The sequence below is a fragment of the Zalophus californianus genome, chromosome 7 (assembly GCF_009762305.2).
Source record: "Zalophus californianus isolate mZalCal1 chromosome 7, mZalCal1.pri.v2, whole genome shotgun sequence".
NCBI lineage: Eukaryota > Metazoa > Chordata > Mammalia > Carnivora > Otariidae > Zalophus > Zalophus californianus.
The window spans coordinates 108650075-108669245 of NC_045601.1; the positions used below are offsets into that span (position 1 = coordinate 108650075).

A 19171-nucleotide genomic window follows, 5' to 3' on the forward strand; every position below is an offset into this window, starting at 1 on the left:
CAGAATGTAGTTACATGGCCATTTTATTTGAGCCTCCCTCAAGAACAACTCTTTGAAGTAGATACTATTGCCTTCCAATTTTACAGACTGAGAAACAGGCTTATTATGTGGCTTTTGTACTTGGAGTGGTATGGAGGAGGGTCCTCCATCATTTAGCTGATTGCCTTCACCGCCCCCTAGCGCACTCTCACACTCACACTTCTTCAGAGAGGTTGGTTGGGTTTTGAGAGTTGTAGCTTGCTAACCAGTAAACTGAAATAATGTGAGGAGCTGTTCCATGAAAGAAGGAAAGATTTCTTGAGAGTTGGGAAAGGCAAGAGCCTGCCCACAGAAATCACTTCTATGGACAAATTTCGGTAGTGGCCCATGGGCAAGTAGAGTAGAAATTACCTTGGTACCTTGGCTGATACGAAATTTCACATGATTGACGCTTGGCCAATGGAGGCTCCGCTATATCGAGAGGTAAAGGCAGACGCTTAACCGACTGAGCCACCCAGGCGCCCCTCTACGTCTTCTTTTCTAATGAAAACATAATAAACCATGGATGCTCTGTGCTTATCTTCAGTCATCTTGCTGATGCCTGAATTTTTAAGACTGTTGAAACAGTCTCCTCAGTGCCATATCTTTTTAAAAATAGGTAACACATGATTTCTTTCTCCCAAAAGGTACAAAGGTTGATGACTGACTCTCCTCTCCATCTCCATCCCCAGTTTGCCATCATGGTGTATGTGCTGTTACTAGTTTCTTGTTTAACCTCTTAATGCATGTGAGGGGGCGGGGAGGTTGGATTTGTATAGTTTTTTTAAAACAGTCATGATGGTATATTATATACACCATTCTGCCCCTTTGTTTTTTTCACATACTGTATCTTGAATCATTGTGCAAATAGGTCTGCCTCTTTATAAAACAAAGCAAAACGAAAAACAACTGATGGTTTCCGTTGTATGGCCCATTTATAATTTATTTAATCTGTTCTCCATTAAAGTGCCTGAGTGTTCTCTTTGTAGCTTCCAGTTTTCTCCTTTTGTGTGTATGTAACAAATACCCCTTTGTATCTGGCCCTTCTTTCTAGACATTTGTCTTCTTTGCTCTTGAAATAAAGTGCTTAAAAATTGTGTCTCCACTCATGCAAAATATGATGGGCCTTTGTCCTGAAAGATGTGCTTTGGTGTATTGATGGGGAAGGCCCAGAACTAAATATACTGCTATCATTTTAAGAAACAGGACATTAGGAAGAGGAGGTTCCTATTTCTTGGAACAGCCACAGAAATAACCAGCACTGGCATCTAATCCTGACAATCCGTTTGTAAATTCTAGTCAGATTTATTTTCCATTCACAGAAATTGTTCTTTTTTTTCCTCTACAGGCAGTTCCTACCGTATATGTGTGTCTTCCATACAAATGGCCATGTGTGGAAAGCCCTCTTCAGCCACGTGGGGGAGTGGGAGGAGGGAGATTTCCCAATTTCACTGCCTGGGCTGCAGCTGGGAGAGCAATTCTTGGCATTTCAAGTTGAAACTTTGAATTAATTTTCTCAAAATAATACAGTTGGTAGTTAGCTTCCCTCCTGGTAGTGCTAGTATTCTAGTACTGGAGATACATGATGGGCTTTAACTGGCCCATGCGCTATTTATAACATTGTTTCTCTGAAACCTGTTGGGTGATGTTTGTGAATATTGGATTGGATCCATGTGGCCAAATTTTGCTTTGCCAAACATCATGTGGCCTGGGAGTAACCTGTGTCTGCCTGGGGTCAGAGATTTCTGCTACTGTTTGCTGAGGCCACAGCTAGACTTAGGAAGGTATAAGATGAGCTCCTTGACACGTGGATGATCAGAGTTAGTGAGGAAGGAGCAGAACTGTGAAAAAATGAGGGGTTTTTCTTTTCCAGTAATGGAAGAAGTTTCAGGGAGAAAACATTAGACCAAGCAAGAGCATTTCAACAGACTGACTAAAGTGGCTTTGTGACCCCAAAAGACAAAGATACTCAGGAAGTTCTTATGGGCAAAAATCTGGCAAAGTTATTGAAAGCAACTTTGGGGGGCCTGCAAAGAAGTTGCCACCTGATCCTAAAGGGTATATTTGAGGCCCAGACCAGAGGGTATTTTGCCAACCATCTTCTGTGACTAATGCTGCTGAGAAAAACTACTATGTGTCGTGTAGGGTGGGGAGGGTATATTCTTTATTGTCTTAAAACAGTTTTTTAAAAAGATATTTATTTTGAGAGAGAGAGCATGGGAGAGAGAGCACAGTCAGAGAGGAGGAGCAGAGGGAGAGGGAGAAGCCGACTCCCCACCTCAGGCAGAGATTCTGACACAAGGCTCAACCCCAGGACCATGGGATCATGACCTGAGCCGCAGGCAGACACGCAACTGAGCCACCCAGGCACCCCTGTCTTAAAACAATTTTTATGGAACTTTGTAAGCACACCCTAAAATAAAGAGAATAGCATTATGAGCTCCATGTACCCATCAACCAGCTTCAACAATTATGAATATTTTGACAGGGTTTCATCTTTCTTCCTGCCACTCCCCCCAGAATAGTTTAAAGCAGATTCCATATATCATATTTCACTTATAAATGCTTGAGATATCTCTAACACATAAAGACTAAAAAAAAGTATAACCACCATACTACTGTCACATTAAACAAATAATTAATGTTTTCTAATACTTAGTCTATGTTTAAATTTCTCCAGTTGTGGTAGAGAGGGAAGGATTACAAAGAGGCATGAAGAAATTTTGGGAGTGATGGATGTGTTCATGCTTTTGATTGTGGTGATTTTATAAGTATACACCATATGTCAAAAACTTATCAAATTATATACTTTAAACATGTGTTTATTGTATGTCACTTACACCTCAATGAAACTGTTAAAAAATACAGTAATATAGGTAGAGGCAGATAATATTTTAAAACATTTTTCCCAGTTGTCTGAAAAACATCTTTTTATAGTTGGTTTGTTTATATCAGGATTTAAATGTGAACCACACACTGAATGTGGTTGATATGTCTCTAAGTTTCACATAGTCTATAGTAGTTCCATCCCCCCACCCGCTTTTTTCTTTATGCCATGTATTTGTTAAAGACTTCAGATCATTGGGGCGCCTGAGTGGCTCAGTCATTAAGCATCTGCCTTCGGCTCAGGTCATGATCCCAGGGTCCTGGGATCAAGCCCCGCATCCAGCTCCCTGCTTGGCGGGAGGCCTGCTTCTCCCTCTCCCGCTCCCCCTGCTTGTGTTCCCTCTCTCGCTGTGTCTCTCTCTGTCAAATAAATAAATAAAAAATCTTAAAAAAGAAAAAAGACTTCAGATCATTGATCCTATAGCATTTGCCACACTCAGATTTGGTAATCTGGCTAATTGCAGCCTGTGGTAGCATGTTCTGTCTCCTACATTTCTCATACCCTGGTCGTTAGATCCAAATGCTTCACTAGACTCAGGTTCAGTTCTTTCAGCCAGAGTACTTTATAGGTGATGCTGCTGTGAACCCCTTATTGCATCCTATCAGCATGTAGCATGTAGTGTGTGATCATCCTGCTTATAGTGTAAAATGATCAGTGGAGTCTGGTGTTGTCAGTCTTACCCACTCCTGATAAAGTTTCCTGGTAGCTTTCACCTAGTAGTAGAAGGAGCTGCTGCTTCACTCTGTTATTTCATTAGGGGTAAATTCCTCACTGGATGTGTTTGTGTAATTTTTAATAGCTCTACTAAGGTGTAACTTACATACAATAAACTGCACATATTTAAAGGGCACAATCCAAGAAGTTTTGGCATATGTATACACTTTGACATATGTGTACATTTTTGATGACTGACTGCTTGGCTGCTGTGGAGAACCTAGTGTTTTCGAGGCGTACTTCAGGATTATAAGCCAGGATTCCTGTCGTCAGATTTGTAAAGGTTAACCCTGATTCTCTCAGTGGTGGCAATAGAAATTTTCCATACGGCAGTGGAGTAGAAGAGGGAGCCTTTAGTTTGGACCTTGCTTGAACACTAGCCTGTCAAGTAGGCCACACCAAAACAACATCAGGTTATAGCAAATAGGCCTTTTTGATTGGGAGGTAGCATAAATTATTAAGCTCTGAATTAGACTTGTTTAATGTTTACACAGCCAACCGGGTTATCTTCTACTTTTGGCTGCCACTTCTCTGTGGAGGCACAGGTAACATTTTTAAGAGCACACATACTCCCTCCTGTGTGTGTTTTCCCTGTGGATTCAGAATTTCTCATGAGCACTCTTTTTTGGTCACCTTGTCCCCAGTCTACTATAGACCTGGACAAGGGGTTAAGTTTTAGGCACAGACCTCTTTGGCAAGAGTATTAGGCTAATCAGTCAAAAAGTCGGATCTGTCGAAGGCCAGCTAGCTTAGCTTTGTTCCACAGATGGCAACTCTCTAACCCCCCATCAGTCATCTTTTCTATCTTGAGCACCTGGAGACCTGGATGAAATTCTATATATTTCAGTCCGTGATCATCACAGCTACCAAACGAATAAACAAAAAGTGCAAAACACGTTCAATAGCTTCATCTTGCAAATACTATTAACAGTAGTATACAAATGGAGGTATCAGAATGTGAAAATTCCTAAGATAGAGACTCTGCAATGAAATGGAAAGATTTCATATTCAAAAGTACTTGTGGGCTCTGAATATACCAAATTGTTGCATTGTATAGGTTTTTTTTTAAGACTTTATTTAATTTGAGAGAGCGGGAAAGAGAGAGAAAGCGTGTGCATACAAGAAGGGTGGGAGGGAGAGGGAGAGAGAGAATCCCAAGCAGACTCCCTGCTAAGTGTGGAGCCTGACGTGGGGCTCGATCTCACGACTGGAGACCATGACCTGAGCCGAAACCAAGAGTCAGATGCTTAACTGACTGAGCCACACAGGCGCCCCAAGTTCTGTTTTAAATGAGTGAATTTTATGGTATATAAACTATATCAATAAACTACTCTTTAGAAAGTATTTGTGAAAATTAAAATACATTATAGAAATGATACTCAACATTCTAGGAATAGATGAAATCACTGAGAAAGAGAGCTGAGGGCAGAGTCTTGAGGAAAACGTACATTTTAAGGAAGAGAAGAGACACGAAAACAGGGAACGTGTGACTTCAGACATAGGGAGAAAACCAGAGAAGAGTAGCTTAAAATTCAGGCTAATGAACTTAGCTATAAGGAAATTGCCAATGCCCTTTGTGTAAATAGTTCCCATGAAATGAATGTGTTGAGTGAGCTGTGAGGAAGATGCAGCTGCACATTATCTTGCCAGAAATAAGGTGGGCAGAAGGAGAAAGAGCCCAACAATAGTGTCATTGATCATCTGGAGGCAGGGCAGACTTTTGTCTGTATGTCCTTCTTTCTCTGTCTAGACAGGAGAGACTTGTGTGTATCTGGAGAGAAAGGTGAACAAGAAAGCAGAGACTGAAGGTACAGAGGGCTTACATCCAATTCTTGCTCTTACTATGGTCAGAGAAGTTGGTGTTTGGTACAGAGCAGAGCATTTGTTCCTTGATGGTTGTGCTGTCTTTGTCATTTCCCTGTGGGGCCACAGGCACGGCCCCTCCCCCTGGACAAAGCAGGGCTGTGGGCCCTGCCCAGAGCTTCCTAGATGAACCCTACTCCTTTCTAATCCAAGAAGGCAGGTCCTAATGCAAGTGAGAGAGACATTACCACATGGGCATAACCTGCACTCTGCTCTCACCCGCGATTAGACACTCATTCCTGAACACCAGTACTTGATGGCCGAGGCCAGGTGAGCAGTGACACAGCTCACAAGGCTCGGGCACACCCAGCGTTGGCAGCATACCGTGACCTGCTGCTGCCTTCCATCCCAGCTCTCAGGTCAAAGAGCTAAAGAACACGTTTAGTCAGAGCCTCTGAAACCCTCTCAGAGAGTTCTGCCTCCCTGGGAGTCTCTGAGCCATGCTCTGACTGATAAGTCACCCTCCACCACCACCACCCCCTCCACATCCTGGGAGAAGGGGAGCGGGGAGAAAGGGAGAGGCGGTGTGTGGGGGACACTCCACTCCACTGAGTCACATCCCCACACATACACTGCCTTAGCAAAGGGCTTCTGAACACTTTCTTTCACTAACCTCATCCCTCTCAGGCTCTGCTGCAACTTTTTGTTTTTCTCATTTTGTATTTATTGTCTTTGTCTTGTTTTAGCCATCATCTAAAAATTCAAAAGGCTAGTTTCATTGTATTTATTATACAGCCTTTTAGAGCCCTGAATAATACTCTAGGATGTAGCATTCTTCCCTTTTGGGTTATTAACTGTATCTTTCATCTTTTCCTTAATTGTATGTTGGTATTAAATTATATATTCCCATATGTCTTGGAAATAAAATGTTAGCTGAAAATAAAATTCATTTTTAATACTTATTTATAAAAATGTATTCACTGTGCCTTTTCAAGCAGTCTTTGTGAGTTTTGTGGTACATGCAATTTAGGGTACATTTAGTAAGTTGAAGGGTTAAAATACCCTGCACTGTCGCATATGGCAGTGAGCAGAATCGCAGATGTTGATGATACCACGTAATTAGTATTCTTTTATGTAAATGAAGGCTGTCAGCATGTTACCATAGTGTCTACTCTCTCTGAAGCTGGAATTTATGCCACTTGGTCTCACCAAGACCAGGCAGGATTATTCCACTGTCCTTAGTTAAGAACTGAAAAGAAATCAATATGATGAGAGAGAGAAAAGAAATGGAAATCTCCCCAAAGGAGATTATTTTTTTCCTATTTGGTTTTGTTGATTTCTCCCCCAGAAGTTTTATTCTGATGATGCAGTTACACATTTAGAATCAGCTAAGAGATTTTCTACATGAGAACAATTGGACTAGTCCAGTTAAAAGACAATCATATCATATTTTTAAACTATAGATTTTTGAAAGATGATTGTAATATTCAGTCATCTCATACAGACTTTAAAAAAATAATGGGATAAGTCTAGAAGTTCCTTAGCAGAACAAAAAGCATGAATTGAGGATTTCATTACCTTTTAATTTAATATTTAGTGATATTAACTATAGTAGAATGCTTTTAAATAGTGATTATGTTTTTTAGCTCCAGTTGATTCATATTTTTAAAATAAAATTATGGTAATTAAAGAAGCAGAAGCTAATATTTTGTCAAGTATACCCCATATGCAGATCAATCCATGGTGTACAGGACAGTCATTGAAAGTTGCTGATCTACTTAATGATGGAGAACTGTTAAGGCACAGCTTGTTCTTTGCCAGTTACACTGCAAGTTTGTCTCTTGGATATTGGGTACCTGTCACACTGGGTGATGTCTGTTTTAAGTGGAAATGTTAGGACTGTTCTGAGCTTTGGGAATTATGAAGGAAAAGGTGTACATGTCAGAAAGATGTGAAATAGAATTCTTTATGCCTGTGGGTGTTAGGCCTGTTCTTAAAGTGGTCAGAGTATGTATGAGAGGTAAGTTAAACACATTCTTTCTTGAACTAAGTGTACCTGGATTGTGTTCTCTTTATTCTTTATTCTGTATGTTGGTTAAAGGGGCTTTTTTCTTTTGTGTCACTTTTGGGTGGTTTCCACTTCATGATCCAGATATGTTTTTTCCTCTAGAGAAGCTAGTCCGCCTAGCTTAAATCACTGTGGTGAGGTGCAAAGTAGCCCTGTGTTTTCCTGAGTGGATTTACTCTGCCATATGGCAGGTTAGTGAGTCACCACGACAGATTTGTAATGGGAAAAGGGCTGTGCAGGAAGGGATGTGCGTGATCAGCAGATTTATAGATCAGAAAATGAAATCGGAGAAAGAAATTTCCAGAGTGCCCTTTCCATTTGACAGCTCTCCATGGAGAGGGTGTGGAATGGTTTTTTAGTGTTTTTCTATTTTGGCTTTTGGTTGTTCCAGCATATTTTTTCTAGCACAGGAGTTGATTTTGCAAGGCATCAGTGTTCCCGGTGTTGTGTTGCTGTGTTCCTGTTCACAGAGCTGGTCTCTTTATAGGATTTGAAGCTGTGCTGTTTCATGTGATAAGATCTCAGTGACAATTAAATCCCTAAAGACACATCAAGGCTCCTGTTGGCTAAAATGGGGATTTGCCAGGTTTTGAGTCCTAAGAAGAGGCTATTCAGTTATGATTCAGCAAGTACTGAATCTTTCTTTTTTTTTTTTTAAGATTTATTTATTTATTTTGAGAGAGTGAGAATGAGAGAGAGAGAGAGAGTACATGAGAGCGGGGAGGGTTAGAGGGAGAAGCAGGCCCCTCGCCGAGCAGGGAGCCCGATGTGGGACTCGATCCCGGGACTCCAGGATCATGACCTGAGCCGAAGGCAGTTGCTTAACCAACTGAGCCACCCAGTACTGAATCTTTCAAAGGAAAGAAAACAAAAAGAAAAGCCGAGTGAGCTAAAGATCATATGTCCTGGTGTATTTAAGTCTGTGCTATCCAGTACTGCAGCCACTAGCCACATGCAGCCACTATTTAAAGTTAAATTAATTAGAATTAAATAAAATTAAAAGTTTGATCTCTCAGTCTCACTAGCCACATTTCAAGTACTCAATAGGCACACAAGGCTAGTTAATATGGTATTAGACAACACAGATAAATTATATTTCCATCACTGCAGAAAGTTCCACCGGGCAATGTTAGTCAAAGTGGAAGCTTTTGAGAAAGAAAATTCTTTCTTTGGTTTCCATGAGGACATCTTCATCCCTAAATAATTTACTGGGTTAGTGCAGTGGTTCTAAGGTTTTAATGTACAAGTGAGTCATCTGTAGGGCTTATTTAAAATGGAGATTTGAGACCCCTCCCCAGACTCTCATTCATCAGGTTTGGAGTTGTGACCAGAAATCTGTACATATAACAAGTATCCTAGGGAATTCTGATGCTGATAAGTGGCTCAGGAACTACATTTTTAAAAATGTTAAGTAAGTGAGAAACTTGGGAATTGCCAGTCTCTTGATTTTTTCCCCCCTTCATTCTTCCATTACTGACTTTCATTTGTGTACCCAGTAATTGGTTGTAAGCAAGATGTGTACCCAACTTGAACTCTTGATTGGTAGTAAGTAGCAAAAAGAAAATTCATTTATTTACCATTTAATCTTTTAATGTATGTGTTTTAATTTGGCTGTGCCCTATAAAAAGTAAATGGTTATTTCAGTACCATTCTGGACTGTGTGGGAAGGTAATTCTGACAGAACACCTTTGACCACTAAGAGTAGAGCACCCACAAAATTATAATGGAGTAAAAAAAGAAATATAACACATGGTCTTCTCTCTGAAGATAATATCTAGTTAGGAAATGGATAAATACATCCAGAGAACTGTCTTAAAGGGCACTTAGTAACAAATCAGTAATTTGAAAAATAACGTAGGAGAAACTAAATCCTGAAAGAACTCAAAGGAAAAGCATGATCTGATCTGACTGAAAATCATCTAGGTTACTTCCTTTGTATGATTTTAAGAATTTCTTCTCTAGGGACTTGGCCTTTGCCAATCTGGAATGGGCAATAAAAAACGGGAAGGATCTCTAATTTGGTCCCATGGTATAGTTGTGGGGGTTTTGGCAATAGTACGAGGCCAAAAAGGGCATCTGGAAACCAACTAAAGGGACTACTCAGAGTGTACTGGATTTAAAACTTCTCTGAGTGGGACGCCTGGGTGGCTCAGTCTGTTAAGCGTCTGCCTTCGGCTCAGGTCATGATCCCAGGATCCTGGGATCGAGTCCCACATCAGGCTCCCTGCTCCGTGGGGAGCCACTTCTTCCTCTACCCCTGCTTGTGTTCCCTCTCTCGCTGTGTCTCTCTCTGTCAAATAAATAAAATCTTAAAACAAAACAAAACAAAAAAAACTTCTCTGGGTGACTCCATAATCATGGAACTTCATTTGCTCACAGAAATGAAAGTGGAGAAGAAATGGAGGTGAGGGAAGTTCACTTTATAAGAGGAACTACCTTTAGGGAATTTCAAATACTGGTATTGGGAAAGAAAAAAAAACTGTCAAGGTTCCAAAGAATAAAAAGTTTTCTTTTAAAATAATTGTCTATAGCCTCTTCTCCTTGGAGAAATTGCCCCTTAGGCTTCTCTGAGGACAATATTTGAAGAAGCAATGTTAGGAAGACAGGACGAAAAAGGGAAAAAAGCTCAATATGTTGGGGCACCTGGGTGGCTCAGTTGGTTAAGCGACTGCCTTCGGCTCAGGTCATGATCCTGGAGTGCCGGGATGGAGTCCCACATCAGGCTCCCTGCTCAGCAGGGAGTCTGCTTCTCCCTCTGACCCTCCCCCCTCTCGTGCTCTCTATCTCTCATTCTCTCTCTCTCAAATAAATAAAATCTTTAAAAAAAAAGCTCAATATGTTATTTTTTTAAAAAGCATTTTCACATATTTGGAAGATTTGCTTTTTTTTTCTTTCTTTTTGCTTGGTAGTTTGGTTAAACCAGTAGCCACTCCACCACTTGTCCTAAGAGTCAGATTTAATTCTGTACTTACCTATACTTTCAGTAAAGCAAGTTAACATTTTCCCACCCTTTCTACAAGACGTTCATGTTCTTTTCACATTGTCTTAGTCCCTCAGGGTTGCTATAACAAAAATACCATAGACTGAGTGGCTTATAAACAGCAAACATTTTTCACAGGAGGCTGGGAAGTCCAAGGACTTCCTGGTTCATGACTGTAACAGCTGGCTTTTCGCTGTGTCCTAACATGGGTGAAGGGTGAGGGAACTGTTTCATAAGGGCACTAAAAATCCCATTAGTGAAGGCTCATCCCATGAGGGTCAACCCATTCATGACCTTATCATCTCCCAAAGGCCCCGTGTCCCCTTGGGGGTGGGTGGGTAGGAGGTGTTGATATTTTAGCATATGAAAGGGGGGTACACAAACATTCAGACCATAGTAGACCTATAAAATGTTACTTAGATTGGGGCACTTGGCTGGTTCAGTTGGTAGATCACGTGACTCTTGATCTTGGGCTTGTGAGTTTGAACACCACATTGGGCGTAGAGCCTACTTTAAAAAAAGTTGTTTAGATTGAGGCTTACACACTACCTCCTTAGGTTCTTTGGACTCAAGAAAATAAATATGATACTTTGTACTGTAGAGGACTTTCTCTTTCTTACTTTTATCTTATCCTGTTACCTCTGTTTTGAAATACATTGAAACCGACCTAATATTGCCTTTTTGAGGGTCTTCATCTCTCAGTGGTATATGAAACATGTCTCTCCTCCCTTCTGTCCCTTTGTGCATACAACTAGGATCTTGATCAGTACAAGATATAGAGGCTTTTACTTCTAGGACATCATCAGTTCAGAGATGGTTCAGAGTACAAGTTTCTTTGGTGGCCAGTTGAGTACAGTGTGAACTAAGGGTAATGCCATTTCCTCAGGAGTACAAATCTGCCTCGCAAAAAATTAGCTGATATTTAAGAATTAGTACAGGCTTAGAAAATGTAAAGATTCAACTTGGTGCTAAACCCTCCCCCCATATTTCTTTTTTTTTTTTTAACTTCCTTCCAAAGGAACCAATTTTGAATTGAAAAGTAATGAGCATTGAATTGAAAATGGCAGTTGCAAGCCTTTTTCTAGGGAAATATTTTGCTGAAAGCTTTCTCTCTCTTTCTCTTTCTGGGGGCTCTGTTGTGCCAGGTTGAAAGAGTGGAGCCTTCTGTAAGACATGGATAGATGCAAACATGTCGGGCGGTTGCGGCTCGCCCAGGACCACTCGATCCTGAACCCGCAGAAGTGGTGCTGCAGGGAGTGCGCCACCACCGAGTCCGTGTGGGCTTGTCTCAAGTGCTCCCACGTGGCCTGCGGCCGCTACATCGAGGATCACGCCCTGAAACACTTTGAGGAGACCGGGCACCCGTTAGCCATGGAGGTCCGGGATCTGTACGTGTTCTGTTACCTGTGCAAGGACTACGTGCTCAACGATAACCCGGAGGGGGACCTGAAGCTGCTCCGAAGCTCCCTCCTGGCGGTCAGGGGCCAGAAGCAGGACCCGCCGCTGAGGCGCGGGCGGACGCTGCGGTCCATGGCCGCGGGCGAGGACGCCGTCCCGCCGCAGCGCGCTCCTCAGGGACAGCCGCAGATGCTCACGGCTCTGTGGTACCGGCGCCAGCGCCTGCTGGCCAAGACGCTGCGGCTCTGGTTCGAAAAGAGCTCCCGCGGCCAGGCGAAGCTGGAGCAGCGGCGGCAGGAGGAGGCACTGGAGCGCAAGAAGGAGGAGGCGCGGCAGCGGCGGCGCGAGGTGAAGCGGCGGCTGCTGGAGGAGCTGGCCAGCGCCCCTCCGCGCAAGAGCGCGCGCCTGTTGCTGCACTCGCCGCGCGCCGCGGCCCCGCTCCCCGCCTCGCCGCGCGCGCCCGCCGGGGGCCGCCCGCCGCCGCGCCGCGCGCCCGCCATGGCGCCGGGCGTCACGGGCCTGCGCAACCTGGGCAACACTTGCTACATGAACTCCATCCTGCAGGTGCTCAGCCACCTCCAGAAGTTCCGCGAATGTTTTCTGAACCTCGACCCTTCCCAGACCCAACAGCTGTTTCCCAAGGCCCCCAACGGGAAGGCTCCGCTCTCGGGCAGGCCCCCCGGCGGCTCAACCACCGAGCTGTCAGCCAGGAGCGATGGGGCCGAGGCGTGCGAGCGGGAGGGCCTCTGCTTCAACGGCGGGGCCTCCATCAGCAGGAGCCTAGAACTCATCCAGAACAAGGAGCCGAGCTCAAAGCACATTTCCCTCTGTCACGAACTGCACACCCTCTTCCGAGTCATGTGGTCCGGGAAGTGGGCCCTGGTGTCGCCCTTCGCCATGCTTCACTCCGTGTGGAGCCTGATCCCCGCCTTCCGCGGCTATGACCAGCAGGATGCGCAGGAATTCCTCTGCGAGCTGTTGCACAAAGTGCAGCAAGAGCTCGAGTCCGAGGGCACCACGCGCCGGATCCTCATCCCCTTCTCCCAGAGGAAGCTCACCAAACAGGTCTTAAAGGTGGTGAACACCATATTCCACGGGCAGCTACTCAGTCAGGTAGGTTGGCCCACCCTGCTCCCGACTCTCCCCCGTCATGTCCCAGGGAGGCTTGCTGGTTAGAGTTTGGGCCTCCCGTGAGTGCCTCCGCCAGGTTATTGGGCGGACGAGGATAGCCAACATTTGCTGTAATGACGCATAACGGAGGGTGGCTATTGTACCTTTCGTTGTGTTGTAACGGCCTTGTTGGTGAACTTGCGTCCTCTATCTGGGCAGATTTTTAGTTGAATTTGCTGTATCACATCATTTTCAGTGACTGTCTTTAACCTTTAATGACAATATAGGTAATACAATATCCTCATTGTTATAATTAAGAACCTATTGTTGGTGTGCCCTCCTTGATCAATTTCAGGAAATTGAACAGTTTGCCTATAACCCTGGTTTCATAGTTTGAAAGAGCCTTCTTCCTTCCAGAACATTCTTTACATACAAGGAAGGGAGATGGCTAGGAGGATGCCAAAGGCCTAAGCAAGTACCCCTTCTGTTCCCCATTACCTCTCGTTTTCTGGATCGTTTTCTCTTACCTGTGCAAGGACTACGTGCTCAACGATAACCCGGAGGGGGACCTGAAAGCTGCTTAGAAGCTCCCTCCTGGCGGTCAGGGGCCAGAAGCAGGACCCGCCGCTGAGGCACGGGCGGACGCTGCGGTCCATGGCCGCAGGCGAGGACGCCGTCCCGCCGCAGCGCGCTCCTCAGGGACAGCCGCAGATGCTCACGGCTCTGTGGTATATGTCACAAACATATAAGCAAAGACTCATAGATAAGACTTTGTGAGAATGTGCGGAGTTAAAAAGGTGGGCAACGTAATGGATTCAGGTAAAACATCTACATTATGTTACTGAGGTATGTGTCTCAGTATTTAGGGTTTTAAAAGAATGATGAATGGGTTGGGAAGAGGTTTATTTAGGCTTTTGTTTTTTTAGCATGTAAAGGGGGCATACTTATGGGCACTTCCTCTACCTGCCGTGGGTCCACAGGAAGAACAGTGCATCTGGGAAGGTTATAGTGGGAGAGGAAGTCTGATCATAAGGCACTTCGAGGCTCTTTGAATACAGGGATCTGTGTAGGGATAATACTGGCAGAAACAAGGGCAAAAAAGAGAGGCAAGTTGGAGTGGGTAGAAGTAGCAAAGTCTGGATGAGGAAGGAGTGAGGATGAGAGAAGCAGACAGGAATCTGCCAGTTCTCTATCTCACACTGATCCAAGAATGGTTCCATGATAACTTCCAGTGTGTACTGCCACAGCACTGAATGGTAGAGCATGCTTTGGGAGACAGAGAGAGAAAGGGTAGGTAATAATCTCTGTGCTATGTAGTTTTCCAGTTCCAGCTAGCATCATAGTTAGAAATGTATACCAACAGTAATATGTTCTAATCCTCTTAAGGTTACATTTATTATTTTAATATAATAATTAAAATTTTTTGAAAACTTATGCTTCTTTTTGCTAAGATATGTTTTGTCTAAATCGAGCAAAAATGTATGTGGGAAACATGGAGGTTATATAACCTGTAAATCAATCTTTTCATTCTAGGTCACATGTGTATCATGCAATTACAAATCCAATACCATTGAGCCCTTTTGGGATCTGTCCCTGGAATTCCCTGAACGGTATCACTGCATAGAAAAGGGGTTTGTCCCTTTGAATCAGACAGAGTGCCTGCTCACTGAGATGCTGGCCAAGTTCACAGAGACAGAGGCCCTGGAAGGGAGAATCTACGCTTGTGACCAGTGTAACAGTGAGTGCTGGGGGGTAGAAGTGGAGAGGGAGAGGGGGGCCGTGCATCTGGAATATCGGTGTAAGGTGCTGTTTTTGCTCCTTTAGTCAAAAGTAACACTGATAATATTGAGTGGTTCTAAAGCATCTTTTAAAGATTTTTTTTCTCCCATTTTCCTGAAAACAAGCGTGTGGACATCATGTTAAAAAACAAAACAAAACCTAAGAGTTGGGCTTCCTTTGACTCCTGCTATGATTGACATTAGTTGTTATCTTGGGAGGCATTTGAAAGTGTGGATCCTGAAATGGGGACTCTAAGAATGTGAGTACTTAGCTTCATAGTGCTACAAGGGTCCTGCTTAAATTCATGAACCTAGATCTGACAGTTCTGATTTCATCTAAAGTCAGGTAGCATAGCTTGTTTGAGGGTTACGGTATCAGAAATGTGTGCCTTGTACTGAATTTGCAGATTTCAATCCGCAAATCATCAGAATCAATGCAATAGGTTGGTACGAGTGGGACCAGGAAGGCAAGTCATAAGGTGCATCAGCTTCATGGTTACTTTCTGCATTTGTTTCTTCATATGCCTTCACATGCCATGCATCTGGGGAAGAGAGTATTTCTCTGTCACAGCTCTCATTTTAAAGTGGAACTCTTTGCATGTGGTTGGTTACATAGGCACCTTTTGCAGAGCTTCTTCCATCTTGCCACACTAATAACACTTAGTGCTTTTGCTAACCCAGCACGTACAGAGGAAATGCAGAGCAAATACTTAGAAGCTCGAGTTTGGTTTTTTGGCATATCAAGATTTGGAAACTAAAATTAATGGATTGTGCAGATATCTTGAAATCAATTTGCAGCCATAAAATAGTTTGCACTACAAGTTTTGAGAACCACAATCTTATGATGACCCTTAAAATATTTGCATATGGTCTTTTAAAATAGTGAACTGTGGGAAACCTATTGTCCCTGAAGAGTCAGGACAAAAATAAAAAGTCATGCTTGATATTATTGCCATTTTTAAACAAAATTTGAAATGCTGTACTTGGATAACTACAGAGTCACCTGCCCTGTTCCTTATTGAGATATAAAGGTCGTGACTTAAAGTATCTTATTAGAGCAGTATCTATTTGATTTTTTGAAGGTAGTGATGCCTAAAGCTTTTTACTTGTGAGGAACAGAAGGATGTTAACAGCTTTAACTCCATCATTCTCGGACAAGGTGGATTAGGGAGGAAATACTTTTATTTATTTTTGCAAAAAGGGATTGTTTTTCTGGTTGCCAGATGTGCCAATTTATCAGGATTCCTCTAGGCAAGTTCAAATAGTAGCAGGGAAGGAAAGCTATGGCAAAAGGTCTGAGATGCATTGTTGTAATGTGCTTGTGAAGTTTCAAAACTGTCAGGCTTCTACCTTTCCATGTGGCCAGATTAATCGAATGGAGACAGACCTGATCAATCTCAGTTGAATCAGTAATTTCTTTTTCTTTGTGAATTTCATTTTAGGGAAACAAAGCCGGATTCTATATTGTCTTCATCTTAGCTCACATACTCCCTCTACTGAGAATGGCAGTCACTGCCAGGGTTCCCAGGCAGTGCTGCAATAATTTTCGAAAATCTGCTGGTGAATTAGAATGTAAAATAAGGTCAGGCCCCTCTTTGAATTCTCTTTCTGTCCATGCCCCCACATATCATGACCACCAGCCCTACTGAGAGGTTCTCTGGCACACTCATTCTGCTGCAGTCTGTTATGAGAACAAGCAGCTCCACATCCTATTGTCCCAGGGAGCCCCGTGAAGCATCATCTGGCTGTGATTTGCTGCCTTTCATGAGTGGTACAGACAGGACTTAGATGTCAAGCTCTTCAGACACTGAGACCATGATATCTCAAAGACAATTAGCAGGCACCACAGTGAACCACTAGTTTTATATTCCCATCCATTCACCAGTCTAATTAATATAATAACCGAGCAGTCATCAGTAAATGGGTATAGAGAAGGCTTCCGATGGAAATTAAGAGAACTTTATTTCCATTGTTTATTTGATGTAATTTAGAAATGCATTCCCCTCACAATTCAGTAGCTTTAGAAACAAAATGAGAGTCTGAGCACTGGTTCTGCTTTGGAAGGGATGAATTTGGCCAGTCTGTCCACCTTGTCCTCCATGTCCAGCCATATGCTTTTATCCAAGAAACATGTTTCAAAACCTAGATACGGCATACAACTATAAAACCAGCAGTTTCTTTTCTAATATTTATATATGTCACAAACAAATCATGCTGAAGAAAGAATCTGTTTAAATATTCTGTCCTTTGGTAATCCTGTGCCCTCTTACTTTTCCCCCAAGCCTGAAATATATGCATTATTCCCCATTTTACAGGAGAGGAAACTGAGGTTGAGAGTTTTGAACAGCACACAACTAGCTGTGAGCAGGAAATAGAATTAGGCCTACTTGATGAAAACACAAACTTTTCAAGTTACATTCTGGCGCATCATAATTTAAGTGATAAGTGAATATATAAAGGCATAGAACCCTGACGTGCATCTACTCTGCATGCATGTTGTTGCAGTGACCTTCCAGTATATTCTATTAATAAATCCCTGATATCAGGAATATACCACCCAAAACCCATACCAGTTTTGGAGGTTGCTGATGCAAAAATTGGAGAGTGGATATATCAGGATTAGGTTTGGTTGTTTTTCAGTTAACTCAGATAATAATGACTTAAAAATGGGATATAATTTTTGTTTCCTCTTCCATAAAAGAAGTCTGAAGGACATTCAGGGACTAGTATAGTAGCTGCGTGGTCACTAGGGACCCAAGCTCTTTTCACCTTTCAACTTGACTAGTTCAAGGCTTCCACCCCAGGGTTAACTCGTGGTCGGAGAGGAACAGTTACAGTCACCCTCGGGAGTGCTGCCACCCAGTCATCCCTTCCGAGCCTGGGAGAACTGCCGTGACCACACCAGGCAGGCACGTGGGGCTGGGAAATGCAGTCTGACAGAGGGTCACAGCACTGCCCCAGATAAAACTGAGGTCCCAGTACTGAGAAATAAGGAGAAAACATATTGGGTGGCAAGTCATTGTCTCTGCCATAGCCAGGAAAGGACGAGACTCCTCACCATCTATGTCTTATACCTTCCCAAACCATATAGGCAAACGACGAAAATCCAATCCCAAGCCCCTTGTTCTGAGTGAAGCTAGAAAGCAGTTAATGATCTACAGACTACCTCAGGTCCTCCGGCTGCACCTTAAAAGATTCAGGTGAGCTTGCTCTGGGGCCTTCCAGGTGGCTGTGAGCTGTGGGGATGATAGCTGCCTCAAAGGCTTTGGTGAGGGTAGATGTCTTCTTTGGTGTTGGGGGGGGGGGGGGAAGCCTATTCCCTAGAGACCTTGCACTTTCCATGGCGACTAAATGCTTCCTGCCCAGTAAGGCATGTTAATGGGGGGGAGCCCAGGACAGGGCTTCAGCTCGCACGGCCCTGTCTCATCAGCTAGCCTGCACTGGGTGTCTGCTTAGGAGATTCTGTAGCCCCACTTGGGCTTATAAAGAGTCATTTTCAGAACCAAGTATGACATAATCTGTGAAAAAAAGCGCAGGCAGTAAACTACAAAAAGATTATTGCCCAAACTGCTTGTTTTAGGGATTTCTAGTTTCAGAGTACATCATGGAACATTCACGGGAAATACATGTGGGCATTGATCACTGTTTTATTGATGCAAAAGCCACATCTTGAAGGTTATGTTTTCTCAGTTCCCTTTTTTACCTTCCTCTACCTAGGATAACATATGCCATTTTTTACTAGTATGAACTTCATATCCATGCTTTAGGTGGTCTGGCCGTAATCATCGAGAGAAGATTGGGGTCCATGTCGTCTTTGACCAGGTATTAACCATGGAACCTTACTGCTGCAGGGACATGCTCTCCTCTCTTGACAAAGAGACCTTTGCCTATGATCTCTCCGCAGTGGTCATGCATCACGGGAAAGGGTTTGGCTCAGGACACTACACAGCCTATTGCTACAACACAGAGGGAGGTGCGTGCGCTTGACTCTGTGGGGTGGGGGACACGGAAAAGGGTCGGTGTGTCCACATTCCATTGCTTTCCTTTTATTTCATCTATAGGGGGATATTACATACATGAAAATCTAGTGGAAAGAATTATGAAAGTTGAATTCAAATTTTGGATATATCACCAAGTGACAACAGAAGATTGTTCTAAGAATTGACAGGAACCAACACATATAAAAGTACTTAGCATGGTTCCTAGCACATAATGCTTAATTAATTTTAGAGGTTTCTCATTGTTATTAATACTTCTGCAGACCTCCATTTCCTTCGTGGTTAAGCAGAAATGCTATGACTTTCATAACCTCATGGAGATACTGTATGAATCTCACCAGCCCCAGCTCCCAGTAAAGCTGAAGACATTTCCTGAGCACTTCCTATGTCCTTACCATAGGAGGTATGGGGGGTACA

The 19171-nt window shown here is 43.3% G+C and overlaps 1 protein-coding gene across 5 annotated transcripts in view; it reads left to right on the forward strand.

The window, feature by feature from the left end:
• USP49 (ubiquitin specific peptidase 49) overlaps window positions 1-19171 on the forward strand; it is an 82023-nt gene that overhangs the window by 56247 nt on the left and 6605 nt on the right. For all 5 annotated transcript variants that reach the window (XR_003521456.2, XR_003521457.1, XM_027602409.2 and 2 more), the window contains exons 3-6: window positions 11616-12981; window positions 14512-14716; window positions 17848-17956; window positions 18524-18729. Coding sequence is in view for 3 of the 5 variants with exons in the window: in XM_027602409.2 (XP_027458210.1) it covers window positions 11644-12981; window positions 14512-14716; window positions 17848-17956; window positions 18524-18729 (1858 nt within the window). In the remaining 2 variants the exon portion in view is untranslated. The remainder of the gene's footprint in view (window positions 1-11615; window positions 12982-14511; window positions 14717-17847; window positions 17957-18523; window positions 18730-19171) is intronic.